This window comes from Manduca sexta, chromosome 15 (genome assembly GCF_014839805.1).
Source record: "Manduca sexta isolate Smith_Timp_Sample1 chromosome 15, JHU_Msex_v1.0, whole genome shotgun sequence".
NCBI classification, from domain to species: Eukaryota; Metazoa; Arthropoda; class Insecta; order Lepidoptera; family Sphingidae; genus Manduca; species Manduca sexta.
Window position 1 is genome coordinate 3881659 of NC_051129.1, and position 12880 is coordinate 3894538.

At 33.0% G+C, this 12880-nt stretch overlaps 2 protein-coding genes across 2 annotated transcripts in view; one reads left to right on the forward strand and one right to left on the reverse strand.

Moving 5' to 3' along the window:
* The window catches only part of LOC115441213 (cyclin-dependent kinase 14), a 107211-nt gene extending 102993 nt beyond the window's left edge, over positions 1-4218 (reverse strand). The window contains exon 1 of the mRNA XM_037439041.1: positions 4149-4218. Within this exon, the coding sequence (XP_037294938.1) occupies positions 4149-4218 (70 nt within the window). The remainder of the gene's footprint in view (positions 1-4148) is intronic.
* A 394-nt stretch (positions 4219-4612) lies between these two features.
* LOC115441197 (islet cell autoantigen 1) lies at positions 4613-11248 on the forward strand. The gene is made up of 4 exons (XM_030165873.2): positions 4613-5293; positions 5993-6229; positions 6619-6861; positions 8292-11248. The coding sequence occupies exons 1-4, from the start codon at positions 4724-4726 to the stop codon at positions 8508-8510; spliced, it is 1269 nt and encodes a 422-aa protein (XP_030021733.1). The 5' UTR covers positions 4613-4723; the 3' UTR covers positions 8511-11248.
* Positions 11249-12880: the final 1632 nt, after the last annotated feature.

A 12880-nucleotide genomic window follows, 5' to 3' on the forward strand; every position in this document is an offset into this window, starting at 1 on the left:
AATTAATGGAGTCCGACGCTTTAACGCTATTTCAAATGCACATACAATTTATGCAAAACGTCCATTTAAATGATATTCCAGTTCCGGCTAAATAAATTAGTTCACCCTCCACCGTATCTGCCTTTGGGCACCTTTCTTGTTCACTTCGTGGAAACGGAATGAATGTATTAACATAATATAATTTGGCTAAACTTTAAAGAAGTCAGGTAGCTTACTGCCATGGTCAGCTAAAAAAGCGGGATCTAAAAAAAAAATTATTTTGATTTTTATGTCGTCAGATAACTTAAAGAAATTCCATCCAACGAACTTACCTAAATAACGGTATCTTGTAAAAAAAAACCTTAAAAGAGTTTCTCTAGCTCAGTTTTACACACAAAACTATAGAACTATCTTTATAAAACTTCGAATATCTCGAAAGGAAAGAATAAAGCTTTTAGGCTTAGCACGGTAGCCTAGTTGTCGTTGGTCTAATATTATATACACTAAATACCACTTGATACACCCAAAATTAAGGAAAGCTCTTGTAAAATGTCTGATGTCAACCCCTTCGACTAGCACACAACAACAACAACAACACACCACCACTAATTTCAATTGCTATGCTGTAAATGTTACTGCTATGTAGGCCGTCCAGCGGCAAGATGGGTCGACGACATTGTAAGGATCGCGGGTCGAACCTGGATGCAATTGACTCGTGACCAAAAAAGGTGGCACGACATGAGAGAAGCCTATACCCAGCAGTGGGACTCTACAAATTTTGGATGATGATGATGAAATATTACTGCACTGACTACAAACTCTATCAATCCGGAACACAAAAATGCTGGCACAGTTGCATCGCAGCAGAAATAGACACATCATGGAACACTGTTCCAAATTCCAATATGCTAACACTGCTAGTGAAAACCAATGGAAAGAAATTAGCCAATATTGAATTATTATAAAGATAAAACAGATCATTTATTGTTATCACATTACATATAACGTATCGTATAGGCCAGAGTGAATATTGCTGGCCGGAGTAATTGCGTCAAAGCGATAAATTAATTTGCGAGTCAACTACCTATCTGTGGGCAGGCAAAGCTCTTTCCATCTGTTATCGAGCTCACAGATCGACCTCTGACATTTAGTGAGCGAGCATTGCAGGCCACCAACCTGGGAAATGTTATTTTGAACTGGGACAAACACTTCGTACCTGCATTAGCTAATGTCGCATATTTTAAAGACTAAATATCTGTTTACAGAAAATATCGTGTAGATAGACGATTGTAAGTATAACGTATTAGGAATTAGGAGCGTATTAAATATAAATCATGTAGAATATGAAACAATTACTAGTAAAGAGACGAGTGTATCTAGACAATTATAAAAAAAAAACTATTAGGAATAAGGAGCGTGTTAAAATACGAATCATTTACAAAATTAAACAAGTGCTAGTAAAGTGACGAGTAATACAATTTGTAAATTCCAAAACAATTATAAAAGATAACATTATGTCTATGCCATACCTAATTCGTCTCGGAGTTTTGCATTCCAAATCATGTATATCGAGTGAATACTAAAGCCCCGGCACGGCACGTAAAAGGCTTTTATAAATCAAGTGTGTTAAGGAGAGAGCGTGCATTTAACCGCATAGAACGTCGAAGAGTAGAATAGTACAAAAAACATGCATTGAATCTCGACATAACATACAATTCAGAGTATGGATAAACAAAGAGAAAAGGCCGGCCGCTAACGAGATCTAATTCAAAATGGCTATCGTTGAATACAGATCTAATGTATGATTATGCTGGCATTTTCGAATTGCGAAAACTTCAGTGCTTTGTACCGACGTCGAGGCAAGGTCAGCTGGTATCGCCTAGTCTCGCGCACTTAGGGTAAATATATAGAGGAAATGGCGTCTAATTACCGAGTACAAAGAAGGTATGTGACGTAAAGTAAGTAATGACCAAGTATTGAGTAAGTTCAAGAAGTTAATTGCCTTTGTATGATAGAGGGCCATAAGTTAGCAACACATTTGTAGACTCGCCGTTGAATAAGTGGATTAGGGAAGACTTCAAGCTTGATTTTATATTTATTGCACACGGTTTTAAAAATCATTTATGTTCTCTCGTACTAAGTACGAAAGATAATTTAAGGCGCTTTTCATTCAAAACAAACAATGATTTTGCTAAAATAGGTAATTCATTTAAAGTATAATTAGGTATATCGAAATAATAATTATGTCTTTATTCCGAATTGAACTTAGTCGTTAAAGGTGTCGAAATTTACCAGAGAACACTTTATCCAAAGAGCTTGTAAATAAAAGTACGTGTTATGATTTCTCCTGAGTCGTACACTTGGTGTTATAATTTCATAAACATGATATGAGATTTACGTATTCACGCGCTCTCACGCTGAATGAAAACATTGTTAGTAATATGCAAAAACTGGATGCAAATGCCGTATCTAACACCTGGCTTATTTATGTCACTGCGAGGTTTCACTCGTTATCGTGTTTGGGACCGCACTCTCCATAAATATGCAGGTTCATTAGTACGTTGAAGAGATTTGTATTAGTGAAAATTGTGCGGTACAAGTTACAGCGGGTTTTTAATGAATGCATGTTTTCCCGCCACGGATTCAAAATAGGAAAGCCTCACAAATCTTTTTAAATTATCCACAACACGTTATCTGACAGTAAAGTCATTAAACAGTTTTATTACTTATTTATTTTTATGAGTTTATAAATTGTCATTGTAATAAGTTTTCTATGTAAATGTTCTCATGTTCGTTAGTTTACGAGGTCGCGGTGTATTTCAAACTTCACATAAATACCTACACCTTGCGACTGACGATATCGAACTTTCAGTTCGTAATCGATACAATGAGTACAAACACGCGATACGAAGGTGGTTCGTCTATAACCTTGACATGGTTGAATTAAAAATAATCTTTACATATCAGCACTTAAATATCATAAAAATATAATTTTATTGTTATAATCCTTAAAATTAAATTCTGGGGACATTTGTAACAATTAATTGTAAATGGTAAAATAATAAGGTGATATATTTTTAGACCTAGATTTAATATACATATTAAATATATAACAAGTATGTGCAATATTTATCCTTATTTTGCTTGTTTGATTTTAAATTAATATCTGGTTCAACTAATGTGCTGATGAAAAAGAATCACAACTCACAATGATGTTATTTTTATCAAACAATTTATACATACATGTATTCTAAATGTATTTGTTTAACTAATTAAAACATACAATGCATTGTTTTACTGTTTATAGCTACATTATCAACAATATTATTATGATTAAGATATGTCTCAGTATCAAATAGGTATGATATTTTTATCATTCCTGGCTACCTATTTATTCAGTGTGACTTCAAATTAAACACACATTTATTATGATGCAGAAACACATTATTGATGCCATTAGATTTATGTTACTTTTTTATAAAGAGCTTTATTCATTATAGTAGATATTATATGAGGGATTTTGATTGCAAGTTCAGATCATACCTGAAGTTAAGGAATGAAACGGCTTGATAAGAGGATGATGTTCTTATACTTTAAAAAGTTTTCAGAAAATTTTATGGTTGTGTATTAAAGTAATTTGCACCTGCTAGGAATCATAATAATCCCAAGATAAAAACAACAGTTGGAATTTATTGCATAAATAATGAGTTTATAAATTTTTATTCGAATAAAAACTAAATAAAATGCCTACCTTTCATTGAATACCGATATAGAAATCATCTTTAAAAATTTGCTTTGACCTGAATAGCCAAAATGTGTATCGAACATTCGCGTGTATAATGTATTGAAACTTCAGCGAGTGGTTTATAATTACTAGAATGACTCGAAACATTCAGCACACTAATAAAAAAAACTAGGGACGCGGTCCGGATTAAAAATACTTCAACAGCTATAAAAGAAAAAAATAAATAACAACGTATTCATAAAAACAATATCTCAAAGTTCAAAACTATTTGTAAACTTTTACAACATAGTAGATATTTTATGACCGCTTTGAATATTTATTGCCGGGGCACAGACATTTAAATATAATCTTCGGAGAACGGCAGTTGACCGAACATAACCAAAAAAATACATAATGAAAATAAAGTATCAACGACAAAACTTACCATCTTTGACGTTCTTTGAAGACTGGGATGTTGACACTCCAGGAATAGTTTTATCACTAGCACAGTACATTGTAAGTTAATTCACACGTTTGTGCTAAACAGTTAGTCTCATCTAGCAAAATTGTGCATATTATTATCAAATTGATCTGATAATACGATACATTCGCGTACGCGAAAAACGGCGGCCATTCCACATTCCGGTTGTAAATATGGAATCATAGACAAGCAGGGGTAGATAAAAAAACATGTTTTGATATGGAATTCTCTATGACATATATGTTTAAAGTATGTTAATTTATTTATTAATTATTACAGCAGTTCCTACTATTTATTTTACTATACTAGACACCTTGTAGATTATTGGATAGCTTCACCACATTAAAATAAAATAAAACACACTTTACGATACAATGTTGCCAGTAATTATTTTTCATTCCAGTTATCAACTGTTACTTATCATTTGTCACTGTCAAATGATAAACAGTTCGATTTTATGTGGGTTTCTTCTAGCTCGATTTTCTGCTTTTAATTAATTTTATGGACAAAAAATGTACAAAAAAGATTAATTTGCAACAATGATGCAACATCAATACTGGGTAACTAAAAAGACTGTGTTGAAAAAGCTAGGAACCAAAGAAGACGAATGTATAGTTTCGTCTGACGCCGAACTCGACGCTAAATTGGAATTATTTCGATCAATATCGGACAGCTGCTTGCAATTACAACGTATTTTGGATCAGTATCAAGAAAGACTGTGTATTTTAGCTCAGGAAGAGAATTCTTTAGGGAAATTTTTGCGCGATGCGGGGAAGAACACTGACGCGTCTGGGAAACACATGATATCAGCGGGTAAAGCTATATCATATTCTGGTCAACAGCGGTTGTCGGTGCGGGGCCCGCTGTTGAGACTTTATCATGAAGTGGAGACGTTTAGAGGGCGTGCTGTGAGTGATATGCGGGCAACGGTGTCGGCTATGGAGAAAGCGAGGCTCGAGTATCGCGCGGCGCTGAGCTGGATGAAGTCTACGAGCGCGCAACTCGATCCGGACACGGGACGTGGCCTTGATAACTTCCGAAAGGCACAGCGACAAGTGCGCGAGAGTAAAAAAATATTTGATAAATTGACACTTGATGTTTTACAAAAGGTTTGTCATTGTGCAATATAATGATAATGCTGTTTATAACTCAATAAGATAAGCGATGTAATGGCTTCCTGTGATATTCACTAGGCTAGTTTTTTGTTTATTCTCAATTACTTCAATTATATTTCAAAGAATGTTTCTTCAATTATATGAATAGATAGAACCCTAACATGAATCTTTATGTCAGGGTTCCTTAGGTCTGTGTCTGAAGATGACTTGAATTCGAATTTGTTAGATTAAGAATTAAATTCTTATAATTAAATTATTATAATACATCAAATTATTTAATTATATACCTAGGATACAAATATTACAAATCTTTACACTGTTATACTGTGATGTTAAGTGCAAAAGCGGTATGTCAGAGAAACCTTATTTCGAGATAGTTAAAGTTTTTTAAATACAGTTCTATAGTATTTTAATTAAAACTAAGATAGGGAAAACTCTTATAAGGTTTTTTTAACAAGTTCTAAATAAGATACCATTATTTAAGTAAGTTCATTGGATGGGCATTACTTTAAGCTATCCAACACCATAAAAATCAAGATCTTGATACCGTTTTTGAGCTTAGCACGGCAATATGCCTTACAGTTAGTAAATTCTGACACTTAATATCCCTCATGTAACACAAAAAATGAACTATTTACTCTAACAATAACAGGACATAGTATGTTATTTAACAGAATAAATAAATAATTTCAGATTGACCTACTAGCAGCAGCAAGATGTAACATGTTCTCTCACGCTTTAACCAACTATCAGAGCTCATTCTTAACCTTTGCAACCAAAGTGGCTCAGACTTTAGATGCCACTGCAGATACAATGAATGCTGCTCCACAGTATGAGTTCTGTATATTGAAGGAGCTTTCACAAAGTTTAGGAGAGGCTGAGTCAAAGAGTGTTGTGGCTCAGGACAAAGACCAAATGTTGTTTTTCCAGGTAATATTTTTTTTATAAAATAAATAAAAATAAAATACTTTATTTATCACGTAGGCGAACAAAGTTGCACTAATGATACATCAAAACCAAGCATAAGAATAATTATTATTATTTCTAAACAACTATTAAAATTACTTTTATAACTATGGACATTTTAAATAAGGGATAAAATTTATAATAAAAACAAGGCAGGCAGGTAGGGGGAAATTATATTTACGCATATAAAATTCATGTTAACATGAATATTGCAGATTATATCACAATACTACCATTTGCAGGATAAGTAAGACAAGTTTAGTATTATTTACATATTATAATAAACCATGAATCACACCCACACAGGCATACTGTTTTCTGAGCGTTTACAAAAAAACTTTATATTTTCTCAGGATGAATTCAAAGATGAAAATTCAGACAATAACAAACAACATCCTGAGGCACTGAAAGCTGAAAATGAGCAAACTGACAACAAAGAAGAGGCCACAACATCAGTTAATCTCATTGATACCAGTTCAGAATCAGCTACAGTGGGTGATGGATCAGAAACATTGTCTGATTTGGCTGGTATTCGTCTGGATTGTGGTGACATGCCAGCTAATTTCGGCTCTTTTATGCCATCACAATTGCTACTAGTAAGTGAAAATGCCCAAACTTTTATATTTATTTAGAAAAGAATTGTTTTTTATCTATACTTCTATACTATTATATAAAGCTGAAGAGTTTGTTTGTTTGTTTGTTTGAACGCGCTAATCTCAGGAACTACCAGTCCAAATTGAAAAATTCTTTTTGCGTTGGATAGCCCTTTGTTCGTGGAGTGCTATAGGCTATATATCATCTCGCTACACCCAATAGGAGCGGGGCAGTAATGGCTAATCTCAGGAACTACCGGTCCAAACTGAAAAATTCTTTTTGTGTTGGATAGCCCTTTGTTCGTGGAGTGCTATAGGCTATATATCATCACGCTATGACCAATAGGAGCGGAGCAGTAATGACTAATCTCAGGAACTACCGGTTCGAACTGAAAAATTCTTTTTGTGTTGGATAGCTCTTTATTAGTGTAGTGCTAAAGGCTATATATCATCACGCTATGACCAATAGGAGCGGAGCAGTAATGACTAATCTCAGGAACTACCGGTTCGAACTGAAAAATTCTTTTTGTGTTGGATAGCTCTTTATTAGTGTAGTGCTATAGGCTATATATCATCACGCTATGACCAATAGGAGCGGAGCAGTAATGGCTAATCTCAGGAACTACCGGTTTAAACTGAAAAAATATTTTTGTGCTGGATAGTTCTTTGTTCGTGGAGTACTATGGGGTATATATCATCACGCTATGACCAATAGGAGCGAAGCAGTAATGGCTAATCTCAGGAACTATCAGATCGAACTGAAAAAAATATTTTTGTGTTGGATAGCACTTTGTTCCTGGAGTGCTATAGGCTATATATCATCACGCTATGACTAATAGGAGCGGAGCAGTAATGGCTAATCTCAGGAACTACCGTGTTTGAACTGAAAAAATCTTTTTGTGTTGGATAGCCCTTTGTTCCTGGAGTGCTAAAGGCTATATATCATCACGCTATGACCAATCGGAGCGGAGCAGTAATGAAACATGTTGCGAAAACGGAGAAAATTATTAGTTTTGAGAGCTTCCGTTGCCTGCGCTGCGTAAACGGTTAAAGTTATGCAACAATGATGTATGACGGGATTGTTCCACTTAAAAAGTTCTAAAAAATATATTATAAAAACAAAGTCCCCCGCTGCATCTGTCTGTCTGAACGTGTTAAACTCAAAAACTACCCAACGTATTAAGATGAAATTTGGTATGGAGACAGTTTGTTTGGGAAGAACATAGGCTCCCGGGAAACTTCTACTTTTATAACGGAAAACTTTAGCCTGAAAAACTTTATAACGCGGGCGGAGCCGCGGGCAAAAGCTGTTTTGAAATAATACATAAATTACTGTGTACAGTAGAGAATTAACATTAATCATAGGGAGTAGTGATAGCTATGGAAAGTTTACCAAATTGCAAAGCTAAAATATTTATCTATTCTTGTTTCAGGATCTGAATTCGTCACAACTACATCAAGGTCAATTGGCGCCAATGAGCACCAACAATAACCAACCTCCAAAGTCTCCTGAACCAATGCCGAAGCCAAAAGCTCCTGCACCTAAAAAAGATGATAAGGCAGCTTGGTTCAAATTGTTTGCTGAACTTGATCCTCTTGCCAATCCGGACAGTCTGCCTGGGTCCAACACCAACCAAAGTCATGCTGCTTGAGTTAAATACTTCGAAATTGTTTTCATGTACGCAGTGAACATCCACACAAGCATTTAACATTTATGTTTGAAAATTATTTTCTAATGTATCTATCTATATTAGTATATAAAGCTGAATAGTTTGTTTGTGTGTTCGTTTGAATGTGCTAATCTCACGAACTACTTAAAGCTGATTTCGAAATTTTACGGAAAATATATAACTACTGAGTGCTACAGGCTACTTTTTTTCCTAGGAAAATATTAAGTAGGACTTTTATCCTGGAAAAACTTTTTCACACGGGTGGAGCCGCAAGCAAAGCTGGTCTTTAAATAAAATAATACTAAACTTTTAAAACCATCCTCAATTTAAGACTTTCAACAATGTTCAAGAATTAATGAGTGTGTGGATTAAACCTTAGTTTTTGAAGATGTCTATAGTCTTCCATTAGGAAGCTTCTCTAGAATTATTAATTAGATGGAATTCGTTCAACAGCATTAGAGTTGAGTATTATAATTTTTTCTTATGTTATAATATTGATTATTTTTAACATAATTTAAGATACTGGTGTAACAAAACCATATTTAACCAGTGACTATATTTTAAATAATTTTATGTTGCCGTACTTTGTGTGTCTCCATATTTGTAAGTTAAGAGTCCAATCAATATTGTATTCCGAATTATTCCCAAAGTAATGATGGCATCCTTGTGCTAAGAAAAGGCCAATTATAAATATAACATTTAGTAAGTCTTGTCATGACTTCAATCATCATATTATTTACTTCATTCTGATAACGAAGTTGCAAATTTATGTGAAAATAAGTACCAACATAAAACTATTTTACTGTGATTTTTAGTATCATTATTTTCTCGTATTTTTAATTTTGTGAGAAAATATATACATACAACATACACAACCATGATAAAATTTGTAGAATAGTTTTATTTCAATGTCTAACATTCGCGTAAACATGAGGAATTATAAATAACGCACTTTCCTCAACATAAGGATTCTTTAACATAGTCATTGTAACACTGGCTCTGACAGAGCAGATTAAAGCCCATTAAAAAAATTGCAATAGAATAAGGTATTAATGCTAATTAGGTTGACTGCACTCAGATTAATTTTGTAACAATGTTGTGTGTTTAGAAATGTTCTAGTCTCTTTATCAGCTGTGTGAACCAGGTGTAAAAAAATATTTTCCCACTTATCTCTTCTAATATTATAAAGGTGAAGAGTTTTTGAACGCACTAATCTCAGGAATTATTGAATTAATTTTGAAAAGCTTTTCACTTTTAGGAAACTCCATTTTGAATGCTAGAGGCTACTTTTATCTCAGGAAAATATTTATCCCGGTAAAACTTTCTCACATTGGCAGAGCCGCAGGTAAAAGCTATTAATTTATAAACAGCTATTATGTATCCTGTCATGTGAGTAGCTTCCATGCTCTAACTAGTTGAGATAGATCACAGAACAGATTCTAAAAAGGAATTATTAAAAAAGTGGGTAAATATTTAAATTATATTTTTGGTACAATGCTGGTGATTATACTTTAATGTCATAGTTACATAAACATCGTTATTATAATAATGTTAAGCTTAAAATCAATATGTCCACAAACATATATCCATATAAAGCGGGAACAAAACAGGGCAAACTTATAATGTTTTTTTTCATAATGTTGATTATATAAAAGTGTTTTACTTGAGGAATAAGTGACTGACTTCAATGATGTGGAAAGCTCTGGATAATTATTTGAAATTTTATATAGTCAATGTTGCTTGCATTTTTAAAGTATTTGGCAATGTGCAATGAATCAGGTGCATTACCCTACAATAAATAATTGTTTTGTTCTTAGTGCAATAATTTGCCATCTAACTGGTCTAAAAATTATAAAATATTATATAAATTATCAGTGTGACAAAGATAATAAAACAACATGTCACATATTTGGGGAAGTACCCTAAAAATGCGTGCAGTGGGGTTGCCAACTGCGAGTAATAAGGCAAGTTACATTTACGCTACAAGGGTGTAATTATGTTCATTTTCATAGTAAACTTTATGTTATATACATTCTACTAGGGAAAGAACGGAAAACTAACTAGCAGTTAGAAAGATCACCCATATGGCCCAATGTAATGCGGACCAAATTGGGTTACATTATTTTGGCTTATATTTTTCTAGAATAGTAAATTATTCATGATGTTCTTAGTTGAATAAACTAGAACCCAATAAAGACCAAAGACTAGAAGCATTATACAAATTGTCGCAACTCGCAACAACGATAATGAACTATTAGTGCAATCGTAATTGAAGTAAATATTATACCAAAAATTACATTTAACCTAGTCATAATGATCTGATTATACACATTATTTTATTAGCTTAATATTTTTAACTTTATAAGTTGATTCGTTTCAAATTACGAGTATGATTATTTTTTAGCTACTTAGTACTTATGACTTTTTATTTTATAGGAACTATTTTTTTTTCATATACATTGTGTTTGAAATTAACATCGCCATGTTAAAATACAACTACTGCGAAGTCAAGCCTACGTAAAATCTAATAAATGTATAAAATATTATTATTTATGACGCATTCGCAAAAAAAAAATTAAACTATTATTTTAAAGTAAATAGCTATGTCAAGAAATTTTAATAAATTAAAAATAAAAGTTAAATATTTTTATATTGCACATTCTTTCTAGTCCTGTAATTATATAAAATTGATGTCCTGTTTGTTTATTGCAGCGCCCAAAGAATTTATGACAATCAGTTTTTTTGTTACTAAGTTTTAGTATAATATTTTGTGTGCATTCCTTATTATACGATAATATAATGTATAAGTAAGAATATTATGTGTTTCAATTATACACAACACGCTAATCTACTCTCATAATGTTATATTTTTATGTATATTGTGCTTAGACTACCGAGCAAGGACGCGTCATGTACCTATTAACGCGAAATAAAAATCCTGTTACTTTCCGTGTCACTAATACATTGAAAGTACGATACGGTGAATAAACTGTATTCTGTCAGTATGAAGGCATATAAATAAATGTCCAGCGACTGTCCCATTTTACAAACACTTATATGATTGAATAATTAATGTATGCATGATCAATTGCTCTTACACTTACATTTGTCAGAGAGAAAGATCATACAAGCCGTGTCCTGTTTATTTTGTTTAAGGTTATAGCTTAAGGTCCATTTTTCATACATTTTGTTTCACCTTTAATCTGGGTAACTAAACAAGTATTGACAAGTAAAGAATTTAAATTCACGTCTAGTTAGTAATTAGTTCTCGCAGTTGAAAGAAAAACGTAAAAATAATTAATATGCATGGATATTTCGGCCTTTAAAATTTCGTCGTATTAAATTTTAAAGGCCGAAATATCCATGCATATTAACTAACTAGACGTGAATTTAAATTCTTTACTTGTCAATACTTGTTTAGTTACCCAGATTAAAGGTGAAACAAAATGTATGAAAAATGGACCTTAAGCTATAACCTTAAGGTCTTGAGTTTTCTTATATAAGCAATGAATGTGATTAAGGGCTGTGGTTTTGGGGTCCATGGTTCGATTTATAGGCCAGAGAACAATACTTGATGTTTAACGCGATTTGCCCACGACTGGATATTCCAAACGGTCCAACATCAGGCAAGCCAATATATTACAAATTGTACCCAGGCTTTAAAATTAAGCTAAGTAAATCGTATCTCGTTGTGTTGTGTAAAATAAAAATAGATGAAAGAGGAGGATTACGTTTTCGTTAGTAATCATTTGTAAATTATAAAACATTCGATTCTGTTTTGCTTTACGATGAACAAGTTTTTCTTGAGCGGCTGTGACTTAATATCTATTACGCTGTGGTACCAGGTTTGCACATTTTACTAACACTGCATGTGAACAGGCCCTAATTTCGAAGTATTCGAAGTACGTGCGAACGTCATAATATTATGTATGTTTTGCAAATATAGTCTAAATATTTGTAGTGGCAACACCAGTAGCTGAACAGTCAATGTGAAATTGTAATATTTTTCTCAAGATTGTCAAATATCAATTGCACTGTTGCCAACTTAGTGAATTTACCGCAAAAACTGTTGGTTTAGACTCCTTATAACGTAGAAATATAATTGGTTTTAGTGATAAATGGCTTTGTTAGCAGATTAGTTCACAAGATAATGGGAAGAAGAGGAAATTCTACTAAAACATTTTACTAATGTGCTGGAATTGGCAAACAATACAGTAAATAGTACAATTAACGTAAACGATACTATAATAAAAAAAAATGCTACTGAGACCAAAAAAAATCACCGAATAACAGACTTAGTGTTTTAGTGCACATCTGGGAGATTGACGGAAGCTTTTAGTTGTGATGGTTTG

Coding starts and splice junctions, on each gene's coding strand:
- LOC115441197 (XM_030165873.2), top strand. CDS start 4,724: ATGATGCAACATCAATACTGGGTAACTAAAAAGACTGTGTTGAAAAAG. Junction 5,294..5,992: donor CACTTGATGTTTTACAAAAG/GTTTGTCATTGT, acceptor AAATAATTTCAG/ATTGACCTACTAGCAGCAGC. Junction 6,862..8,291: donor TGCCATCACAATTGCTACTA/GTAAGTGAAAAT, acceptor TTCTTGTTTCAG/GATCTGAATTCGTCACAACT.